Genomic DNA, 25,277 nt, shown 5'->3' with positions numbered 1-25,277 from the left:
TTCTAATGCACAGATGCTATTACAGGGCAAGCTTTATCTCCCATTCCACACCCAAATAAGCAATGGTTCCATTTGCTTGGTTCTCTGCAGTACATACAGAGTACTTGTCACCTTCAAATCAGTTTTTATCATAACGAAACATAGGATAAAGGTAAGACATTAAACCTTTGTACTTTGTGATCTCCAGCTTCTCACTCATAGTCCCTCACAACGTTAAAATAAGAAATAACCAGGCAATACATATTTACTGTCCCCAAATACCTCTGGTTAAATGTTTGACAGACTAGTACTAAGAATGTATTTGAAAAGTCATGTGTCCAAGCTAAAATAAGAGTATTTTTTCATATCCAACTATCCTCAGAACTTTTAAAAACTATTATTAAACTTCCAAGATGACTTAAAGACTATTTCCATCATTAAATTTGAATATTCAAATATTACTTTTTATTACAATTTAACAGAAAAAACACATCTTGTCATAGTATTGATGACAGGCATAAATTACAGTCATAGAATACTTTAAAAAAGCAAAGAGCTCACATGAGTTGCGACTAGATTGATGTAGCTTCTAGGCTGCCAATTTATTCAATTCATTCATGGAGGACAACAATATTCAACAATGGTTTCAGTTGTAAAGACTGTCTTTACAACAAAGTCTGACCATCAGACTTTGTACATTTTAAACAATGTGTACTCTCAGAACCAGCCAAGCACCAGCATTTCCAAGTCACAACATTAGTGTTAATATACTACCTGCTGTTCAAAATACTTACAGAAAAAGTACATGCACCTGAACTACTTCTAAACTAGAGTAGCATTCCGGAAGAACACTTATTTTGCTTATTTTGCTCCATAAAGTTAAAGAACAAACACACTTTTGTTTAAAGTTAAAGAACCCAAACAACTACAATGGTGGCAGCTCTCAGGCCACATCCATAGTGCATAAGGCACTTACCTGAATTCTTCACATCGCTGTCTACATCAATCAGAAGAAAATACTAACAGAGCAGTCTCCAATAAAAGTTTCAGTTCAGTTTTATTTCAGTTTCATGTATTTTAAATAAAATAAAAATTATACATTTATTCCAGAAAAATTTGTCAGCTTATGAGAAGGAGCACAGAATTAATCAGACTGTTCCAGCAGTCCAATTTAATAAGTTTACAAGTATTGTAAGAAAAGTACTTTAAGTGTTCAAGACTTTATCAGTGGGGTCACCTCTCACCAAAAGAAAAAAGAAAATGAAAGCAACACACACCTCTACATGTACACTAGAGAAGTATTATTAAACCCACACTATTTCCTAACCGCATGCATAGTTCTCAACTTACAGTACGATCCTGTATCTGCAAGCAAACAGAAGAAAGCCGCCACCCATGAATCACTCAAATTAAACAATGGTTTTAATGATTCAGAGAAAATATTCAGAAGTGATGCATGAAACAGTGCACATGACACCCTGTGTATACAATGTCCTCCCTGACAGGGTAAGTTTACTTCTACTTGTTTCAACTTCCAAGAGCCTGCCTTTGATTAATTACTGATCACGGTTAGACTTGTTTCCTGCCTTTTTACATTTATAGTTTGGTCTCCATCCTAAGTACATGTTATTTGCTACATTATTCTATCAATGTCAATACAGTTTCACTTAAGCAAAATGAAAACCAGTTTCCTCTATATATTAGTCCTTTGCAAGAAAGACCAAAAGAATCTTATCATCTCATTTTAAGACTGTTTGACGTTGTATGTGGCAGTTCTCTGACACCCAGTTCTACTGATTTAAAAGTGTACTTCAATGCATCAGGTAATAGCGTTTAGAAAGCAGAAATACAGCCTTGTGGCTATTGAGTTAAAAACCATAAACCATAGAAAATTTTGCTTCTGGAAAACCATTTTAAAACAGTCAACTTTTGTGAATTGCATTTGTGTAAGACTGCTGTTCAGTTTGACTCCTCCTTCTCTAGGCCCAAACACAATCCTGTCTCTCAGAGTTCTTAGGTAAAATACGCCTTTATAACTCCTCTTTCATTTTTCAAGTATTGAAATAATAAAGGAACTTACATAAATATTGTAAGGTCAGAAAAGTGGTGGATGAAGAAAAGACTTCTATTATTTAAAAGACTTTTATTTCTACTGCCATTTCTGGTATTATTTGTCTGAACAAACAAGTTACTAGCTTCATCATTATTACCCTGCACTGCTCTAAACACCCAAATGCATTTGTCACAGTGGTGGGATTAAGGAACAATTGAAGATGGTGACTGCTAAGAATATCCTCCAGTTTCTATTACCCTTCTTGGAATTTGGGTTCCTTTTCTTTTTTGAAATACATCTCTAATGAAGAAGATCATCATCATCAATTTGTTCAAATGATATACCTGCAGACATTTTCAGAAATCAGACATATAGAATCACAAGGTCCTTAGCAAAGAAAGCCTAAGTGAATGAAAGCCTCCCATACCACTTTAAATTTTTTTTAAAAAATTTAAAAGTCAGAATTTCTTTACTTACATAATGCAAGCTATCCAACTTTTGCATTACTTGGTATTACAAGAACCTCTGCTTCAGACAAGAAGTCTGATATTCTTTCTTTTCCATATTAAGTATTATGAATTGCAAAACCACTTCTACTTTAAAAAACCATTTTCTGTCTGCTTTTTCTTCAATGTAAGAAACATATGCTGGAGTGCTGAAGTGTAAAACAAAGAAGTGAGATTTTGTTTGAAAGCCTCACTCCACCCAAACCAAAACAGATCTCTAATCTCAGTTCTTGTCTTTTTCAGGAACATCAGCAAAAAAAACTGGTGAAAAAAACAACTGAATGACAGTAAATTAATTATTTCATAGACATACAAGCCTAAGATACTACATTTTACAGCTGCATTTAGGAAGAGGATCTTAGAGACCTTTTTATCCTAGGAACGAACCTTTATTTTTCCAACTAATATTTTTTCCAACTAATTAATCTAATTAATTTTGGGAAATGTAACATCCATGGTCTAACTATGTGCAAGTAAGTAATTGCAGCAGAAATTCACTCTAGCAACTTACAGACACTTTGATTCAACAAGCAGTGGATAGAGAGAAAGGAATGAGGATGTAGGACACAGAAATACCAAAACAAGGACAGTGGCAGACAAACAGTAGAGCATACCCCTATCTCCCTCTTCACCAAATAGCATTTGTTTAACTACTTTTCCTAAAAATAACACTAAAAGAAATACATAGGGAGACAAAAACATTAATCAAGAATCACTTGAATGCTCCGACTGTGACATAACTCAATTTTATACATACACTAACGTAAGAGTACACATTTCACCATTTCAAGGGATGTACTCTTCCTGTACATATTGAGTTCACTCAGCATGTCAGAGTGGCTCAAAGGTAAAATATTATTTCACACTGGTTCTTTAACAAAGTGACGGAAAACAGCATAAATTAGCCTTCAGATTGGACATGTATTTCTTGCCTGAAATATCTGTTTATTGAATGAATTGTTATTGAATGTTTATTGATTCATCATTGTTAATGAATGTTTATTGAATGAATTGTTATTATTGTTATGAATTCCACTGTTTATCTGAACAGTGGAATTCACAGAAAAAAAAAACAAATAAAAAAAGATTGCTCTACCCATCTCTTGCACATAGTTGCAAAGCAGAAGGAACAGCAGGGGGAGAATATGCATCGTTGCTCAGAGAGAAAAGACTGCCATGATGCGTTAGGTGTGACACCCTAACTAGAGCTGTCTACAACAAAATACAGAATTAAATACTATTTGCCTAATGCCATCATCTTAGCCAACTACTTGCCTACTTTGTTTACAAAATCTCCCCGAGCACTCAAGCTCCTAAGGTCGTGGGAGATACCAAATATGCATATGCTAGCCAAGCTGCTTCCTTAAAGGCACATGCTGAAGACTGATTTTTCATTACTTCCTTTGAGGAAATGCTCCCTGTAGAAATTCTTCCTTCTGTAAGAACTTAATGAAGCTTAAAAAAATCAGACAAAATGTAACTTCACACTGTAGTGTCTCTTCTTGCAGTGCCAGTCATACACATGGCAAAAGATTAGGTTAAAAATCACCTACTGGAATGCAGGTTAGATGACCAAGACGAACACAAGTTAGAATGTACCAGCTTAATTATACAACTTGAACTATAATCCTTAGGAGTGAACTGTCTTGCCATGAAGCTGCTTTCATTTTTCAGACTTCACTATCAGTCTCCCCATGACTGGACACTGTTTGTCAGTAAGCACATAAATTATATATACTCTGTCAAAACAGAGTATGTAGGCTTCAAGCCAAAGCATTTAAGTTTATAAATGAAAATAACTAAAAATATTATAGCATATATATAGATGCATGATTTTTACTCCCTACTATTTATTTAATAACTAAGTAGGGAGAAAAATACGCATTTTTATTTTGCCATAATTATAACACCACCCCACAACCAGGCTCCATTTTCTTTCTCATTATATCCCCAGTACTTCTACAATGTCCTTATATATTTTTAAGTTGTATTTTTCACCATAAGCATTAAAGTGAATTCCAAAGTGATAATTATTGACTTCTGAAGTAATAATTTTCAGATTAAGCATGTTAATGTTTCTGGATTTGGATGACATATGTTCTATAAATTAATTCTGTTATTCAATCATCTTTCACAAAACTGCAGCAGAGAACTTAATTTCTCAAATTTTATCAGCTTCACGTCTCTCTCCCATCTTTTAAACTAAAACATTATCATTAATTGTAAAAAGACAAATTCACTAGAAGACTGACACTTTGTTCAATGTATTCAATACAGAAACACAGAGTCAGGAATATAGATTCAAAGAGGACTTTTTAAGTTTTTTCACATCTGTTTTCACCATCATCAATTAAGAGTAAGATTTTATCATTATTGAAGGAGTAATTGAACTGCAATAGAAATCTCACCCGATGTCAGTAAGAGGTGGTTTGTCCCGGCCTCTCTTGTAGCACAGAAAAAGTTCAGGACTCTTTAGACTTCCATAGTTTAAGTTGGCTTGGAGGGCTGTAGGTGTGGCCTCAACACAGGTATATCCCTCTGGGACAGTTTCACCAGCTGATTTAATTATCACAGCAATGTCAGTAATCGGAGCCTTGGGACCAGTTGACTTGGTTTCATGTCGGCTGATTTCTTGGTCCAGGAGGGTTGCGGTGTCTGTATCAGTGAGCCCTGCCACTACAAAATAGTCAGCCACTCGTGGACCTTTGTCTTCTATCATGGTTACGTCAGTACTCCTGGGCAAAAGAAACAGAGAAATCAAACACTCTGCGTTCAATCGCAAACCCTTCTCCCAACAACTGTGAGTGTTTAGAACTTTTGAAAAAAATTTTTGCAAACAGAAAAATACAGAGTTATATACAGAGTTCATGAAAATTCTATGGAAACTGTAAAACAAACTTTGACTTTTGCTGTACAAAAAAGATACTGAAAGATACTGCAGGAGATCAATTTCCGTTCTAGCACCACAACAGTAATGTTTTAGCACAAGGAGTTTAAGTGAGATCTAGGATAACTCATAGCTCTTAACACTAACCTACACATAAAATTCCTTTGTGTTATCTATTAGACTGTCCAAGTTCTTCACAGGCTATACGGTCATGTAGGTATCCCAGTCTAAAAGCATCCATATTTTTCTGCCATTGCTTGTGAGCAATATGACCACAGAATCACGTTGTCTTTTTTTGATAGAGTGAGAGCAATTGCAAGTACAGGCTCACCACTTTATCTTCTGCATAATTCATCCATTTTGTTTTATAACATAGACCTAACAGTGCAGTCTTGAGACACTCAGCTAGCAACTGTAACATCTGGAAGTCATTTACAAAAATCACACATCCAAACCCACATTTCATCAGCTGATCAGAAAGTACACATCACTGCTCAGCTGCACATTCCAGATCTGGAAAGAGCTGTTCTCTAAATACCACTGATGTTCACTGAGCATTTGATGTTAAAGCAGTGAAACATAAGTTTCTATTAAGAACAAACCTAGCTGACAGCCTATGCTGAACTACCTCAAGTACAATTTCAAGTACCCAAATCCCATTAAGTCTTTTATTTTCACAAGATGAGTAAGACATATTTAAATAGTAGCAGTCAAGCAATGAGCCTGAATACTGTTGTACCTCTTCAGGAAGCTAAGTATGACATTCTTCTGGATCTCCTTGTTTCCATCACCGGATTTCTGGGAATCCCACATAAAAAGCTAATGAGTAACGGAAGTCTGGTTCCCACCTCTGAAAACAAGACTGCCATAGCTGCCATGGTCCTACCTACCAAGGAGTAGTGGTTTATGGGTATTACCACCAAAATAATTAGTGCACCAACATTGAGAAGATTCGTGTATCCAGAATGCCCACATCTAACTGCAGAAACTGCAGAAACACTTGCCTCTGCTGAAAGAAAGGTGGTTTGGTGAAGGCAATGTAACATGGTTCCCTGCAACCTGATTTATACTCCTGTTCTTTCTTACTAACATTATATTCAAAAGGTATTTTCAATCCTCACAGCACACAAGTCTTCCAAGACTTTTGATAATAAGTGTACTAAATACTCATTTGAGGCAAAAATCAGTTACCCATCCTGCATATTTACTAAGAAATTTTAGCATAAGATTATGCAACTTGTGCCTAACACTATATTGTAAGCTACTGTAGCATGAGATGAAAGTAAGGAGGGGAAGGGAAATAACTTCGTGTAAATTTGTTGTACCTCTATATTCTGACTACAGTTTTTATTTTCTTACACTGAAATAACAATTTTTCAAATCCCTTCAAACCTGAAAGGAGATGTACCTGCACCCTTTAAAATATTTTTCCATAATACTTTTCACACTGTTGTTACAATGTTCTCTAAACACTTTGGCTAACAGCTTTGTAGGGCAATGCATACAGAGACAGAGAAGAGTCTGGCTCCCCTGCAAAGGAGAAGGCCAAGGGGCAGTCATTTACGTGACTGGATTTATGCCTAAAACATGTGGATGCCATATCAACAGGAACAATAAAAGGTTTATTCGTCAGGTCATCATTTCCTTGTTCTTCAAGTACCTGCATCTTCTGAAGAACAAGGAAATTACCCCAGAGCCACAGCTACCTGTGAAGCTCCTATCACCTTTAGGTACAAAATTGCCTCAGTTTACTTTTACTGTCATAAAAAGCATAAAACCAGCAATAAAGTGCCTTACAGCTAAGCAAGTCAGCAAGAAATGCAGGGGGAGTGGCTTCAACTTCATCTCTATAAATTGGTCTTCAGTTAAAAGGTCCTTTCTCACACTGCCACTGCTCATTTCCACCTTCGCTTCTATCCGGAACTATAGTTTGTGTGGCCACATAATGAACTGGAACAAGAAATTGCTCTGACTGAATGCTAACCTGGCAGAGACTTAGTGTTCAACCAGAGCAGCTCTTCACCAACTGCCTCTGTCAGCACAAAAGCAGTAGCAGTATGATCCTTTCAGCAGCAGCACTGACTTACACTGGATTAATCACAAAACTATGAAGTCTAAAATGTTTCAGTTTGCCTCTCAGATATTTGGAATTGTTTGCAGAATCATAAAAATAACAAAAGAAATAAAGAAATTAACCATCCACTCTCTGCTCCTCTTAAAATAAAGTCCTGAGCTAGAATACCTTGCAATCTGTAAAATACCATTTCAATTGAAATCAAATTACTGGAAAAAGCTGATAAAAACAGCAAAACAGTTGGCATCCTATAATTTGATTTTTGGGGGTTTTTTTACCCAAAACCTTTTTTAAATGTTCCAGCTTTTTATTAACTGGATCATGTTCACACAGCTCAGTATCATGCTCTCTCAATGAAGCATTAAAATGATGGCCTATACTTACTTTTAGCACATAGAGCAGGGAAAAAAACCAAACAGTAACAATAACAGCATACATCAAAAACCTCACAAGAGTTTATATTTTTAATCACAGCTCAAGTTCCTGGAATTGCACTGTTATCCTCAAATATGCTTTAAAGGGAAAATTTTCTTGGGAAAACACAGGGGGGACAATTTAAAAGCACCTGAAAAAGTAAATACTAAGATTCAGAATGCAAATTGAAGAGAATCCACCGCTAAATTTTCATCAGTGGGGATCAATAAAACTGCAGAAATTAGTTGCTAAGGAGCATACACTTGTATCTCCCTGTATACATTACACTTTTCTCTTAGCCATGGCTATGTTTTACCTCACAGAATCTCTGTGTAATATGCGGCAGGCAAAAGTCAGAGTCACCAGACAATTCAGCTGAGATACTTGGCACAAAAGTTTTTATGTCAGCACAACATTTAGTGAGTTTTTCCAAATGTTCTGAGTCTCTCAAAACAGTTCCTTTTCCACAAGGATAAGTAAGGTTTCAAATAAGCACTACAAGTCAACTCTTCAGGAATCTGTTCTCCAGTTTCAAAAAGACTTAGAGAAACAGGATCACTCAAAAGAGACCTGAAAGTAATAGCTCTTAATTAAGTGATAGTGACCTTCACTAATGCAACAGTTTTAGAAGCATAAATAGACAAAGAATCAGCAGACAGCCACCAATACAAATAGAAACAGCAGGATTCACCAAGTCCAAGAATACTCTGCCTTCTGAACTGCAGGAAGAAAACCCCATAGGACTTATGGGGAACAAAATGAATCCATTATTATTTTCCATTATTTTTGTGATGACTCACATAAGAACAAGGATGAACACTGCTCCTCTTAATAGACAGGGGAACAAATATTCTTCTAAGAGCCCATCTATTCTAAGTTTTATCAAAGTAACTTCCCAAGAAGAACTTCAAAAGCTACTGCGCTCCATCCATTTTCTATGAGCAGAGCTCTATACATCACAAGACTAGGAGAAAACCTCAACATTTAGAAAATATTGGGATTTCTATTCTAACACACAATAGTGTGCTTTCTTACAGGAAAAAACTTAAATACAAAAACAATTCTAAAATTAAAAACTGCTACCTTCAGGTTGCACATGACAATGCAGGATGTCTTGGAAAAAAAGTAATCATGAAAGTCCCATAAATATCTTGTTTTTGAAGTCTACAAAGATACTTTATTTTAAGCTAAATAAACAAAAATTGGGAATTCCATTTTAAAAACATGAGCAGTAGTGTACAAGGAATTGCAAACCCCAAAGTCCATACGGACACACACAGATTATGAAAAAAACTATTTAAGTGAAGTTTGCTTTCCAATTACATTCATACTCCACAATAGGAAGGCTTGCTGAGAGCAGTTTAGGAACAAAATTATTTTTTAATAAAGGAAGGGGAAAAAAAAATTATTCAGAATAAAAGGTGCACTTTTAACCCACTACCCCCCTCCATGTTCCTCTAAAACGAATTCCTATGGGCAGTAATTAGTTTTGTAGATGGAAAACAAAACCAGCCAGCACAGACCACACTTTAAGGCACTTAGTACATCTAGCTTAAGACAAGATTTGTTTAGCAAAAATATGCAGCACTGAAGAAAATAACATATTTTCAGTGCTAAATGCCAGAAACATGACAAAGTGTTCTCTCCCAGAGTTCACTTAAGGTTGGCTGCTTTAAGGACATAATAATCTTTCTCACAATGAAAATACAATTTTATAATTCTTCATAAAGTTCTAGCAAAAATATAGTTAAGTTGCTGTTATCTTTACAAACGTCACAGAACTTTCTTAAGGAGAGGTTTCATAGGGAAATTGCCTTGGTGAAAAGGATTCAATTTTTATAAAAATAATTTTTATTATTTTTTGAAAAAAAATTACTACATTAGAACTTGCTTCAGTTCTTTACTAGTCTCTAAAGCTTCAGCTAAATTCTAAAAAGGTATTTAGTGTCAAATTATCCTCTAAAATTAGGCTAGAAAGTCAGCATAAGTCTACAGAAAATGGTACAGTTAAATGCAGTTTTTGACAAGTGTCCTAGAGAAAAGGAAGCACAAGCTTTGCGAAACTGCATACAGAAGCAACCAAGGAAAAGGGTTTGTTACAAACACCAATCTGATAATTTTCACACAAATAATAACACCTTCAACTAACAAGAAGGTGGCATTCTTAGAAAACTGTATCTATATACCCACTCCAGAGTAAGAATAAGACCTGGATTCAGAAATAGCTGGTTTTAAGGCCTATATGCAGGCAAATAATTGAGTACTGTTTATTCCCTTCAGCTCCTGGAAAGAAGCATTGCAAATGCTGTAATCTCAATGCACAAAACCAACAAAATAAACTTACATCTAAAGTGTGTATGGATATCAAGGGGTATTTTTTCAGTTCACTTCTAACTGGAGTGCTAACCTGATGCGTTCTTAAGAAAACCAGCACAATGCTCAGGAGGCCAACTAGCATAGCTTTACTCAGAAAAATCAAGTTGGTCTTTAAGTCTTGTATTTCCACTTCAGTAAGCACTCTATTACCTGAAAAGGTATTAATGTCTGTAAGTGATTAATGGCTAACACACGGCATTGCAATTTATTAAACTTGCATCTTCTTTCACATACTGACATCACCCACAAACTACTGTGTGTGTGGAAACTACTACTTATAAACTACTTGCTGTGTGGAAGCCTGTAACATGTATCCAGATGACTATAAAGAACTTAGAAAGATGAGTTCTTTCCTTCATAACTAGGAATATTTTTGTAACCTGACTACACAGGAAATGCGTTTTATTCCAGACCAAATAATAACTTCAGCACTTTTTATTCACTGGGATTAAAACATCTGTTTGTCAACAGCCTCCACAGCTAGAATTTTAAGCAAGATAGATGTTAAAATTAACTCAGGACTTCTGTACAATTCTTTAACTTAGCAAGTGAATTATACTTGGCTATTGGCAGTAAAGAAGTTGAAAAGATGCACATGCACTCTGCTCTGACATTTACTTTTAAAATGAACTGACCTAAATTCACTGAAAACACTGAATTTACTACACTAATTTAAGAGAGAAAGACATTACTGGACAGATAGAAGACAGTACATTAGGAGGTCATCTGCAAGACTTGAAAAACATATTTTCTACCATCTGAGTAAGAGAGAAGCATAACTGTGTTTCTCAAACACTGCCCTAGGCAAAACTTTGTAGACAAAACAATGACTACCACAGGCATCTCACTCCTCAATACAGAAATACAGCTATGTGACCAAGGCTTCTCTATCATTTCCAATGAATAAATCAAAAGAGAAAAAGGGTATACAGATTCTGAAAATACAGAAACTTTCCCTGGAGTGCTAAAGAAGAGAGATATATCATTCTTTATTCACACAGACCATTGTTTATCTTGTACTGAGATTAAATAGCACTGTCTGTGAAGGAATGGGAAGAACAATGTGTTTTCCCTTTGTATAAAAGAATATTTATTGATGCCAGCTAAATCTTTATTTTATAACAAAACAACCAGTGCAGAATTTATTTTAATCAGTGAATTTGGAAGTGTGCCATAAAAGACATAAAAAGTATTATACAGTATGCACATACACCTCAGACAGGCACATTAACAAGAAAGAGATACTTCTTGAGATAAACAGTATCAGCTTTCTGTTCAAGCTGAAAGGAGAAAAAAAAATTAAACAAGATTTGCAATTGCCTTTAAATACATGTTTGAAGAAGTTAAATCACTCTCATACCCAGCAAAGAGATACAGCTGAACTGCATTAAGCCTTCAGCTTGTCACTCTTTTCTTCTGCACACACTTGAAATACCAGAATCACAAAATTATTTGGGCTGGGAGCAGAGTGACCTGATATATCATCTAGCTCCAACCTCCCTTGCCATGAGCAGGAGCACCTTCCATTAGACCAGGCTGCTCACAGGCCCATTCAGCATGCCCTTGAATACCTCCAGGTGTGTGGCATCCACAGTTCTGGATACCCCGATTCTCTGGGCAAGCTGCACCTCACCAGCCTCATTGTGTCCTATGTCTAAACTCCTCTTCTTTAACTTTAAATCTGTTGCCCCTTATTCAGTGACCTACAGGCCTTCTCGTAGAATCTCCATGTAGAATTTCACAGGAGTGATAAAGACAACAGCATGACAAAGCTGGTGGCAAGAAACAGATGATGACAGACGATCAAAAAAGACCAATTTTTGTAGAAGCAGGTAATCCTAAATCAGAACAATAAAGTTTAATCACATGGGGCACGAGAAAGTAGAAACTGAAGGCCTGAATATAGCAAGTTTGATCAGCAGTGAGGATTTAGACACTAAATTAAAGTTTTGTCTCTAGGACTGTTCACAAAAATCAAATCTAAACCCAAATGCTAAAGGGCTGTATTACTGGATATAGTGGTTAGCATTAATACTATGAATTCAGTTTTTTTAACTCCTAAAATTTTAAAATTCTAAATTTTAACTCAATCCTAAATCATCCTGTAGGAATGCTATTTCACATCAGTGAAATACAGCAACAACAGTGTTTCCTTCGGCTTTTTTTTCCCCTCTTTCCTAGCCATATTCCACAGCAACAGGCAGAACACAGTGAAGGTGATTCTCAATGCTAACTACATTCAATAAATCTGCATGGTTGTTCTCATACTAGTTGCCTCAATTTTTGTCTCTGTTTAACTAGATTTCAAGACCAGGAAGCTGACAGTTGAGTTCACTCAAAAAAGCAGTAAGGAATGCAACTATAGACTATACCTGGCAATCAAAACTTTATATACTGTTTTATTTGGTGGGGTTTTTTTCTAGACACGACATCCAGTTATGATTCTAACACACTCATGTATCCACACAGGCTTAAATGTACACAGCAAGTGCAAACAGCCCCCACTATTACCATTTAACAACCAGAACGTACTGCAGCTGGCACTCCAGTCGCTTGTCTGTTCCAGCATACCTTTCAGTGCTGCTGCTCACATCAATGTGCTTGTCCATATCACACTCACTTCTAAGCAAACCCATTTCTACTCAGATAAATGTGCAATTCCAGCTCATGAAATCATACCTTGCATGTGTATTACAGACAACTTAATACTACATCAGAATGGAACATTATAAACTAGACTATACCACAACGTTAAGTGAGTTCAGGAGGAATTATTGAGCAAGGAAGTTATAAAACACTTATAATGGCAATTGCAGCACACAGGGAAGTCACAGGGACATATCTACAGGTAAGTTCTCTGAAGCATATTTTACAATGTGTAAGAACATAAAGTGCATCCATATATACACACAATTTAGCAAAAGACAAGCAAGATTACTTCCAGCATACCATTAGGACTGAACAGGATTAAAACAGAAAAAAAAGTAGTTCACAAATTAGCCAGTCAGCCAATAGCAAGAGAAAAAAAATATTAGAAATGTTTTTAAAGACCTTCTTTTTTGGATTGCATTATCAGATTATTATGAAATTTATTAAACAAAGTAAACAGTTACAGTCACTTGAGGATTAGAAAAACCAGAATTGCAAAAATAACTTTAGGGATGAACTCCCCACCTTCTGCCTATCTTACCAGAATCAGCTGTGGAACAGGAATGGCTGGATGTCACCTGCATTTTAGTCTGAACACGCAAATATGCAAATACAGGACCATTCCTTTCTTGCAGTTCTCAGGTGAACATTGGAGAATATAGTAGTTGCACAACTGAAAAATATTACAACCTACATGGTGATTATCTTACAGAGGCCTCTAACACTGGAAAAAAAAAACTTAAGGACAAGGTGAAAGATAAAAGACTTGCCTATTACATTTTAATGAAAGATTCCTACAGGATGATTTAGGATTGAATTAATTTAACTTCATCCAGAAAATAACCTGTATCCTGGTCTGGTACTAAAAACAATCTAGACAGGCTTTTTGCATCAGATAGCTAAATTGTCGCAAATTTGAACACATGCAAAGAAAAAAAAAGTTGACTCTGCAGTTGCTGTTTGTGTACCAGATTGTTTTCTGAACACAAAAACCAGGCATAAAAAGCATGTAACCAGGCTTGATGGTAAAGTTTTCCAAAGCACTCCAAAGTGATCAGGCCACTATAGTAGGAAGTATCACAGCAAATTACCTCAGGTAAGAAACTCTCATGGAAGCAAAGCCACCAAGCCTGAAAAAAATCTGATGATACAGCAGTTTTTTCCTTCCACTTGTACAGAAAACAGTTCTCAAAGCAGCTGAGTTCTGCAGACTGTGCATGTTTGAGAACCACACCATTTCTACATTAAGCTTTTGGTATGTCAAACATATTTAATACAGTTAATACTGAAAAAACCTGTATGATATAAATTGATTAAATAAATAAATCTTAACATCAAATTGCCACAGTTAAAACCCAAACACCAAAGCCTAGAACACCACAGGTGAGAAATGCAAAGATGTTTTTCACACTTTATCTGTTACTCCTACAATGACCAAAGAAAACAATTGTTTTTAAAAATGTGGGCAGGTATTTGATGTCTCTCTTTTGCAACTTGTTACTAACATTTTCATGAGAGCGACTAAAAAATACACCATTAATATAATGGGAAACAGGTGTCTGTGTTCTTCCAGTACAGACTTCCTTTCCAATTTGCTTGGAGATGATGCAAAAGTGTACATCACAGGTAGAGGAGGTGGAGATGAAATAAACTGACTCTGCAAATTCAGTATTGTAAGAAGTGCTGATGACATAGCAATAAATATCTAGTTTTCTCAATCATATACATTTTGCCACTTATGCATCAATTTTGTTTCTGAGAAGTCTCACAGCTTTTCAGATATGTTTTACAAAAAGTGGAGAGCACTTTTGGCCTTAAACAAAATATATTATTGTTCCCCATTACCTTGAAATTTCTTTGCATTTCTTTTCTTGTCCTGTGCGCAAAGATGATCACAGGAAGTGAGGAAACTAGCCACAATTTTTCAGGTTTATGTTTAATAAATTAAAATTAGATAGAAAAGCAATCTACTACAATTTAAGGTTCTGTCTTAAGAAGTGGAACTGTGCTTTTAATCTGATTTTTTTTCTGACTGCCAGCAAAACCAGTTACCACTCCTACAAAATAGGGGGGCAATGATGTGATTATATAAATGCCTGTATCAAATATAATAAAGCTTTCAGAAGCAAAGTTTTGTATTAGCAAGTTGAATAGCTACTCATGAATTAAAACTGACTAAAAATATCATTAAGTTAATGGACACTGTAATCCAGGACAAGCAGAGGTCTGAAAATTTCCACCTCAGAAAAATTCTAAGTTGAGAAAATAAAACCCCAAACCAAAAACCAAAGCAAACAAACAAACAAAAAAAACCCCCAAACTAAAAACCAACCAAACAAAAACACCAAAACCCCACTACCACAAAAACACAACAAACCAACCAACCAAACAACAAAAAAGGCCACCAAGAAAACAAATTCAAACAAAAAAATCCCCTAAATCTCAGAAATATCCAACCTACTCCAGACCATCCAGACTACTGCTATCATATTAATATTCAACAGTTTAATTTTTCCTATTGAACAATAATTTCAAGCTGTCCAATGGTATAAAAACTGGAGCACTTATAGATATGCGAGGTCAAAACTCAAATTCTGAAGTGACCTATCAGTCTTGAGAAGCAGCTGAAACCAATGAAGGCAAGTTTGATACCAGCAAACTAAGTTCTATTGCCAAAAACAGAAAACAGAAATGGAAAAGAGATGAGACAGAAAGAATGATAATCAGCAAGCAGTCCAGTTACACTAATTTAATAAACCAGTTTAATCTTGTTTCATCAGTGTTGCACCCAAAGTGTTTTCACATAACAGAAGATGGCAACTACTCCAAAGACTGCAAAGAAAATAGCTCAAAAGAGAAAATTTAACAACAATAATAACAACAACGTAGTTCTTAGAGCAAGAAAAGTACTTTATAAAATGCACTTACTGCCCCAGTGAAAAGCTTTAAAGGTTAGCCATGCTCAGTATTATGTAATGAGTGAAACATCTGCTGCCCTGGAAACATTCTTTGTTAGAGAACTCTTTCTGTAATTGGAAACTCCTTTGGAAAAAAGCCAAATATAGTAGCCTGAAACAAAAACAAAACAGCAAGGAAAAAGTCAAGAGACAAAAAGTCCAGTGGTTAAACTTCTTCTTGGAGCCCAAATCTCCAAGATTGCTTTTTGTAGTTATTTTGGTGCCCTTTTTTGGTTGGGATAACTGGGGACTAGGATTTGGTTTTCAGAGGACAAAAGAGAGAAGAAAGAATGCTGCTTCAAATTCACTTAAGAGGTTACTCCAAGTAAGCTGTAAGAATCAGAGATATTCTCTTTTTTATTGCTCTCTCTCCTAAGCATTGAAGTATTAACATGGAAATTACTTTGCCAGAATCTCCACAGAATTTGCCAGATTATAGAATCATGGTTTGACTAGAATTCTCCTAGCCATCCACAATACAATCAGCCATACATGACTTGAAAACATCATCTAAGGGCTCTACAAAACCAGAGTAAAAAACCCACTCACTGGTTTTGAATAACACAATTTTCTTCATTTTTATCTTTTGGTAAAAAAACCCACACCACTGCAGGAAGGCATCTTTCTTCTCTGCAGGTCTCTTCATTGACAGCTTCACCACACCAAACACAGGCTGCGGGGCTCTGAACATATCGATGACACAGCCTATCTCCACCCCACTGAGCTCTTCTTGTACCTATCAAGAGGTATGATTCCTATTTCTGGTTGGCCTATATTAACCAGCCCCAAACCACTCGGCTTCAGCATTTTCATTCTTCCTCAGCTGCTTTTCAAGCTTGGTGGGAGCTAATTAACACTTCAGAAGTCTGTCTTTTAATCCTCTTGCCAACTCCTCATTAAGAAACTCTCATTTGCCAAGATGTCTTGAAATTAAGTCCAAGGCACACATTTGACAGCAGTTAGAATATTCTTTTGAATATGCTGTTGGTCTTAAGCTGCAGCAGTATACTAATTATGCAGACGTATGTGTCAATAAATATTTTCCTCAAACATGAAGAAAAGGGGTAGCAAGCTTGTGATTCTGTCATTAAGTCCTAACACATACCAGACATGATAAATGTGAAGTCTGACATTACACCTATTTTGAGCCTTCTTTTAATATCATCATATGATACTCAAAATACCAATACTGTATTACTCAACACACTGCAGAATTCTCAGACAAAATAGTTACAGGGAACTTGATTTTCTAGGATAAACTGTAGAGATTTTAGGCAGTAGAAGAAGTCAAATCATTGTCAAGAACATGCCGTTAATTGCTGTCATAATTTAACATATGCTCTTGTCTTTATATTTAAAATATTCTTCACACTTGTTTTTTATGTTTTTGTGGGGTTTTTTACTTTTTTGGAACACAATATATTTCTGGATTTAGTAACTGATTTAGTAATATGTTTAAAATAAAAATCCCTGTTTTCCTAAAGTGGGCTGTGACTACCATGAATACAATTTGCTATTTTAACATTTCTATTTCCACTTTAACCATTTAGGAATGAATTAATTTGATTTTCTTAGAGACCTGATCTCAGACTTTTCCAAACTTTTTTGAAATCTCTTTATTTGATCCCACGACTTACAGAACAGCATAGTCCCAATGCTCATTTGCTGTAGCATGCGCAAAAAGTTTGAGACGCCATACATTCATTTTTCTGCATAGGGTGGAGTGGAATTCACAATTTCCTCCTTTGCAAAAAAAAAAAAATCAAACCAAACCAAACCAAACAAACCCCAAGCCCCAAAACAACAAAACCACCAAAACAAACCCCTCAAACCCTCCCCTGCCAAACCAAAACCCAAACAAAAACCAACCAAACAAAACCACCAAAAAGCCAGACACCTATCCCAGCCTTCACAATGTAGTCCCAAGCATTCAGCAGTGAAATGTCCTCATTTTCCTGCAGTGGTACTGCTCCACTGTACACTTTACTATACTGCTTGCTCTTGGAAGGGACAGGTGGGATGACAATTGTGGAGTCAGAAGATTTACCTTAGAGATGGGTTACCATCCCTTTAGTCCCTGCTCAAAAGAGAGAGCATAAGTCTGTCCTCTGTGATAGCTTTAATCTTTTACACTATTTTTTTAACCTCTGCCACGTCTACGGCAATATCAGTGCTCCAAACAGACAAGGGGAGTAGGAATATAAATGGAGTGACATTACTTTTACACTTAACAACCTGCACAACTCAAATGCAAAGTAGTTCAACTCAGACATTCAAACCAGAAAGCATGCTAGTTAATAGTGAGAATTTTAAAAAGGAACAACAGACAATTAGACACTTGAGGATCAAAGCAGTTTCTCTCCTCAGATCTGTGAATCATCTGGCTACCAATATAACTAGAAAAACAGTTCAAAATTAGAAGAGTGACTGAGTAAATAAGATCTTTTATTCCTAGCAGAATCAGCTGGATCAAAAAGCCTAAGAAGAAGAGGTTTTGAGATGTATAGTGCATACACTGTACATCTGAATCTCACAGAAGAAAAAAGAAAATCTGTAAGTGTCCTTGCACAGGAATTGTTCTGCTTTCTTTAAAATAAACTGAAATGTCACATCAGCCACTACGTTCACAGTGAATGAGTCATCATAGACCAAAAGAACTTCAGGCATTTACATACAATTATCTTACAAGTAGATTTCTACAAACGAAGTTCAAAGCAAAAATGCAGCAAAGTATATGTATCAGAGTTTGAAATGCCTTTTAAGAAAGTATGCATTTCTTTCAAGAAAGTTTATGTACCATGCCTTTTTTCAAAGGTGAACTTGCTATTTTGTCTACCTAATCCTGAACTACATACTTCTCCCTTTATTGTGTGTTAGGTACATCTGGTTTATCCCTAGAATTATACTAGCATATCCAGAAGTCCACAAAAGAATTCTGCTCTTCAGAATTCCAATATAAGCCCCTGTGAAAGTATACCAGCACTAGTATAACAAATTTTTGGTTTGCAAAATCTGTTCTTATGTCTTGAGATTTTCTTACATCAGTACAGCTCCAGGTTTGCATTCACTGCTGATTAGTATTGGAAAACTTTAGTGGTATGTCTATACTTTATTCACAAAAAAAATGAACAGTCTTGTACAGGGAAAATTACTACTTACTTATGTACTACTAAGACATAACAAAAGGTGAAAAGAAAAAAAGCTAAGGAAGGATGTATCCCCAAGGTTAAGCAAAAATTTAAGGCTAGAAAAATCCAAGTCTTTCACTGATGATTCTAACTTCAAGAATTCACTATGAGTCAAATAAACATTGTACGGGAGACATATACACTTGCTTTTTCTGGTTTCAGCAAAACTTTGAGAAAATAGTAACACATTTCTGCAGTTACAACGTTTTATCGTTTATGTCCTGCTAACCTTTGAATATTAAGAAGTGAAAACAAACCTGGATGTGACCTATAAGAGGGAAACTGCTCTCAAGCACTAGCAAGCCACATCACAGTGATTTCATTACTTTGAAACCTTATAATAAAAGCACTTCCTCCTCCTGCCAAATCCAAATCCTACTCTTAAATGTATGTGGTACCTGTTCAGAAAACTGAACTTCATAGGATTAGCCTTCCCATATTCCTTCTGCAGGAACTAGAAGAGGAGCTTCAGCTGGTAATTGAGAGCACCTAAAGTTAGGCTTTCACTGAGAATTACCCCCTAAAAAGGTGGTGGATAACAGGGAAGAAGAAAGCCTAGAAACTTGAGTCTCCCTGGGCTAAAATTATCTTCTGCCAATATTGCTCTTCAGTCACATCTTTGGCAGCTTTAGCACACTAGCAGGTAGAAGACACGTATGTTTTACAAATATTAAATATTTCTCAAGTTATCCATCTTCTTGAAAGCACTTCCTCTGGGAAAAACACAGCTTATTTTTTAGGATTTGTTTCAAGGAAACCTGCAAAAGGTATTATCTATGCTGTGAAAAAATACATCTCAGCATACTCAAGGTCATATTACCTGCAAATACAACAATTTTCAGCCACTTCCAGCTAGATAACCAGAATTTTACATTCTCACTAGAATCATTAATTACTTAAAATGTTATTATTAAATTTCATGTTCAGCTGTGAAAGCACAGGTACAAACGACTCTGTAGTGTAGGCAAGCTGCTTGCTGCTATTTCCAAGGATGGCAGCTGTTGAGAACTGGCCACACCAGTTTCCATATTTTGAAATAGTCCCTTTTGATTATTAGAGTAAATAAATGAATAATCTTTTGCTGTGACTCAGCATTTTACTTTATATTTCCTTTCTATAACCTTGCTGTAGATCAAGATGGATATCCTGCAGAAGCTTCAGGGCTTAACTATAAAACTGCACATGCCTTGAATTCTTGAATTTCCTGAAAACATTAAGTCCTTCAACTTCTTCTTCTTCACATGCTGCTCATAGGTAGCTGCTCTCTATCTGTGTTCTCTTTCTCCCATGTTTTTATCCCTTCCTGAAGCAGAAAAATATACACATTATGTAGATAAAGCAGAAGGATATTTTAATCACAAGACTTCAATCTATGTCAGGTTTCTTATCTTTTGAGAGTATAGCTTCTTCCCCAGAGAACAGACATGAGGGCTGGAGCCATGTTATGTGACACCAGGAACAGCAGCACTGGGTTGCTCAACAGGGAAGAAAAAAAAAATCTTGCTTTCAGCCGTCAACTCCTCTACATTACAAAGATGTGCAAAAGAGAAGAGCAGCACTGAAGAATGCATTAGAAGAGAGACTTCAGCTTATGCATTACTGATCAAAGGCTGAAATTAATTAAAAAGACAAAAACTACCACTGAAATGAGCTGGTTCAGAGAAAAATCAAGAACATCAGGGGTTTTGCCTCTTTGGTAAAAAAATTATTAGATTTTGTGGTATACCTGCCCTTTGTTCACAACTGCAAAACACTTCCATTTCAAGACGATGAAAGCTTCTATGTCTTGGGACACTTGTAACTGTAAACTCAGCTTTTGCTGCTAGAAGTGAATAACTTAATTTGCACATCAATCCTTTATTTACACTATTTTTAATATCTTGTAGGGAGAGGAACACAGGCTCTTGTTTTTTGCTTGAAAAGCATCAAGTCTCTTTAGAGACTTTTTGAGAATAAAGGAAAGGAACTGAAGTGTCACTAAATGCAAAGATGAAAGCAGAGTAAGGCAAAACTGGCCCACTCCATTTAAGTGAAACAAAGCAAATGGAATGTTTAATGACATGCAAGCCAAAATTCAGCAAGAAACTGTGGGTACATTTTTACTGTTCTTTTGATCAACAACTCTGATGCTGTTAAAAAAGAAGAAAATATAGAAAATAGCTGCATGATTAAACAGAGCCCATAATATAATCTTAGTCATTCTGAAAACTCTTTTCAATTTTCCTGCCTGCCAAAGCAAACAGTAAACATTAGGACTACATTCATACCCTCAGAAAGTCTGTAAGCAGAAAGAAAGGGCTAAAGTGAGATACTAACCAAGACAAAACTTTCTGCTCAAACAGAGCTTGGAATGCAGAGCACAGCGAACTTGTACTCCTGAAACTTTAGAATGAGTAAATCTGCATTCTCACATTTTGTGACAGATGAACAAGAATTAACTGAACATGAAACAGTAACACTACACCAGAAACTATGTTACACTCCAGAAACCCTCCTGAACCCTGTCACTTTGCTTCTAAGAACAGAGAACTGGGAACCTTTATCTACACACATTTGCAGAATGAAACACTCTCATTATCATTACAGGGGTGTAGCATTTCCAACAACACTACCTTTTTATCAGATGGGAAAGAAGCATCATGTTTCTGTACAACCATGGGCAACAACTTTAATAGAGAGATTATTTTTGTAGCAAACCAGAAATTCCAAAGCAGATAAAAAATCCTAAAACATTCAGTTTACTGTTTGAAGCACTACAGGAGGAAAACAGGTCTCATGATGCAAGCGCAGCAAGCTGATTTGCATTTTTTCATTTTTTCATACACATCTGAACAAGCAGTATGGACAACCATCAGGCAAGTCACATGGGAAACAACTTAGTAACTATGACTACAACCCCCAAGAACTATTTTACAGGTCACCTATGCCAAGATCTCCAGTACTCTGAATACCATCCAAGAAAGCAGCATGCTGAAGGTGGGCAATCCTTGCCTTGGGATGACTAGCATGCAGAGGAAGAAAAAGATAGCCTTCGACAGTGTGAGCTACCCTTAGACAAATAGACCTGATATAGAGGTTACAGGCACTTTTTGTTGTTATTTCAGTCAGAAGGCCACAAAACCAGTAAGAAGGCCACCAAACATGTTTTTTGCACACTGCTCTACACCTACAGGGACCATGGAAATCTATCCGAAAGCTTAACAGTAACACGTAACAGTCAAAAGACTACCTTCCCTTCTTCTTACAACTTTTTCAATGTGTCTTTTGTACCAAATTCTACTGAGACTTTTCTCCTACTGCCTTTTTAAGCAAGATGGCATGTCAAGATGAACACTTGAACATATTTTTCCTTAAAGCATATCAAGGTTGAATTCCAAAATCAATTCTCCATTGGTCAAACGCAGACCTGAAGAAGAGCTAAGCTTAAAAAGATACCACTTCCAGAACTATATTTTAACAATATGTACCACTATCACTCCAAATGAGAATTAAATATTTGTTGAGTCAGAGGGATACTACACATACCGACATTTAATATTCCAATTTTGCTCAAGCTGGTTTTTTGTTTTTAATGAATACCATGTACAGGTTGATCAGAAAGAAATCACACACATGGTATTCAAATAAGAAAACAAATATGTAAGACACGGTTCAAAAATATGTCATTACTTTACTTTGGACTATGGAGGGACCAATCTTAACCAAAGAATAAACAGCCACATGTAACATTATACGTATCCGTAAGTATTTATGAAAATGACCATCTTAACTTGTAAGATTTCTTTTTTTTTAAAGATTGAAACATTGAGATTTTAGCAGTAACCAGTGTAAGTTGTGCTAGCAACTATTTAACACAGAAGTCAGAACTCATGTAGGCAAGCTAATATTTGTATTTTTGGTTTCTACTGAACTTCATTGTACTGCTCAAGACAGACATGCACTATTAGCATTTCATATCTAATGGAATGGTAAAAAGCAGTGTATCAGCCAATTCTTAAAATTAATATTAAAAAATCTTAAAAACCACTTACAGTCACATTTATAATATAAACATTCACAAACTATCTAACAGTTATGGTTTTTTAGTCGGTGTCCTTTGTGTAAAGGACTTGAAATACGTATGCTAGTATGGCTGGTTCGTAGTCTGGTTAATCACTTAAGTCTGGTCATGACTGCTTTTCAAAAAAAATACAAATAAAAAAACTCTTTCATTTTCCAAACAGATATGAATCCACCATTATTTTTTTCCACAAGAACAAAACATTTACTGCCCTAACTCCTAACATGCCACCTTAAAAAGAGTGATGCAAAAACTTTTACTAACTTTGTGTTTGATTCACATGAAGAAACAGCCAACAAAACTAACAGCAAATAATTCTCTTTTTATTAACATGTCCACATACAGGCTCAAATTTACCTAAACTTTAAACTACTATGAAGTTTAGAAACATCATAGAAAGCCAAGAAAATATTAGACAAGTCGCACTAACACAACTTAGAGGGGAAAAAAAAAGAAAAAAATAGTCAAATGAAATGTCCTGCGTGTTGCTTGTCCTGCCCTCACGAAGGTATAAAAGGCTAGCCACAGGCACTGTTTGACAGCAGCACAACAGTCCATGTCTGCAACATGTTTGATGCTAACAAGAGGACTAAACAGCGTTAAAAAGATTGGTGCAGAAATTGACATTAAGTTTAGATTTAATATAATGTTGTTCAGTTTTTGCATCCCTTCTGAGACTGCAGAACCAACAGTTTTGAGGACTCTGTTTGGCACTAACAGCACAGTTAATCAGCTTACATCATATTTAAACGTCTGCGAATATTTTTCCCTAATTGACACACGAAAGCCCTAGCATATCACAGATCTTTCCGCTCCATAGGCTATCTGGCTGTGTAGCAGACACACAAGATATCCTCAGATGATAATACCGATTGATTGAAAGTTATGCATTTAGCTTTTCCTTGTTCTCACATCTTCAGTACTTTAAGTTTCTCACTCATACGACTAGCTTCGAAAATAACAGTGTGACTTAGTCAGAACGACCCCTGTTATCCTAACAGCCGGCGACGATCTCCAGCTCGGCACAGACCACCGCAAGGGTTAAACTCGCTGACGCCGGAGCTTAGGGGAGGAGCCGGGGCAAGGAAAGGGAGAGGAAAATGGAGAAATATAGGAGGGAGCTGGCCCAGGGCTCACCTGCAGCGCCTGCCACCTGCGCCGCTGGAGAGCCCCGCGCTCCCGTGGGGCGGCCGCGCCCGACGGGAGCAGGGAAAGTAACAATTGCCATGGTAATAATTATAGTGAAAAAGTCCAGAAAGCGCCTCCGCCCTCCCGGCCGCGCAGAGCGGGCTAAGGACGAGCCCCGGCGCAGAAGCTCTGCCGGGGCAGGTCAGGGCAGGAGCCCTTCCCAGGGACCGAGTAGGCGCGGGGGAACACCCCGAGCCTCCTGCCTGTCCGGCGAGGAGGGCAGTTTCCTCCGGACACATTAGAGGGGAAGGAAGGGGCCGTGTAGCCGGGGGTAGGAGAGGGGTTCCCCCGCCGAGCGCAGCGCCCCGAGGCGGGAGCGGGCGCCGAACCCGGCGGCTCGCCCGCCTCGCCCCGCTCCCGCCTGTCAGGCCGCCCCCTCTCCTCTCCTCTCCTCTTCCCTCCTCCCCAGCCTCCCTGCCTGCCGCGGCCGCTCACCTGCCGCCGGCCCCTGCCCCTCGAGCGCGCCGCCGGCCGCGCCGCCCCCGCCCCGCCGCTTCGCCCCGCGCCCGCCGCTGCCTCAGGAGCCGCCGCACCCGTCACCGCTCCCGTTTGGGGAGGAAGCGGCCACCATGTTACTTTCTCCCCCTCCAACGCCTACAGGCGGGTCCAGGGCCCGCCCCGAAAGGAGGCGGTGGCGGCGGGGCCGGGAGCGGCGGGGCCGGGCGGCCGCGGCCAGGGGGCGCCGGCGGGAGCAGGCCGGGCCGGGCCCGCGGCGCGGGCACCTGCGGCGGGCAGCCCCAGGAACCGGCCCCGTGCCCCTCAGGCGGCGGTACGGCGTGCTACTGTCCCCGCCTCGGTGAGGTGTTGGGTTGTACCAGGAAAAAAGTAGTAAGAAAGAAAACTTGGCGAATCATAGAATAATCTGAGTTGGAAGAGACCCACAAGGATCATCGAGGTTCAGTTCTTAGTCCTGTACAGGACAGCCTCAAGAATCAAACTGAGAGCA

The 25,277-nt window shown here is 37.4% G+C and overlaps 1 protein-coding gene across 4 annotated transcripts in view; it reads right to left on the bottom strand.

Annotated features, from left to right (window-relative positions):
- DENND4C (DENN domain containing 4C) overlaps positions 1-24,915 on the bottom strand; it is a 72,515-nt gene extending 47,600 nt beyond the window's left edge. For 2 of the 4 annotated variants that reach the window (XM_064403407.1, XM_064403410.1), the window contains exons 1-2: positions 24,767-24,915; positions 4,947-5,273 (exon numbers count right to left, since the gene is read on the bottom strand). In XM_064403407.1, coding sequence (XP_064259477.1) covers positions 4,947-5,257 — 311 coding nt within the window. In that variant the 5' untranslated portion in view covers positions 5,258-5,273; positions 24,767-24,915. Of the gene's footprint in view, positions 1-4,946; positions 5,274-15,866; positions 15,889-20,269; positions 20,387-24,766 lie in introns of those variants that run through there. The other 2 variants (XM_064403408.1, XM_064403409.1) reach the window with 2 other exon arrangements.
- Between the last annotated feature and the right edge of the window lie 362 nt (positions 24,916-25,277).

This window comes from Passer domesticus, chromosome Z (assembly GCF_036417665.1).
Source record: "Passer domesticus isolate bPasDom1 chromosome Z, bPasDom1.hap1, whole genome shotgun sequence".
In the NCBI taxonomy this organism is placed as follows: Eukaryota; Metazoa; Chordata; class Aves; order Passeriformes; family Passeridae; genus Passer; species Passer domesticus.
Note: the sequence above shows the minus strand (reverse complement) of the source record. Positions and strands in the feature narration are given on the sequence as shown.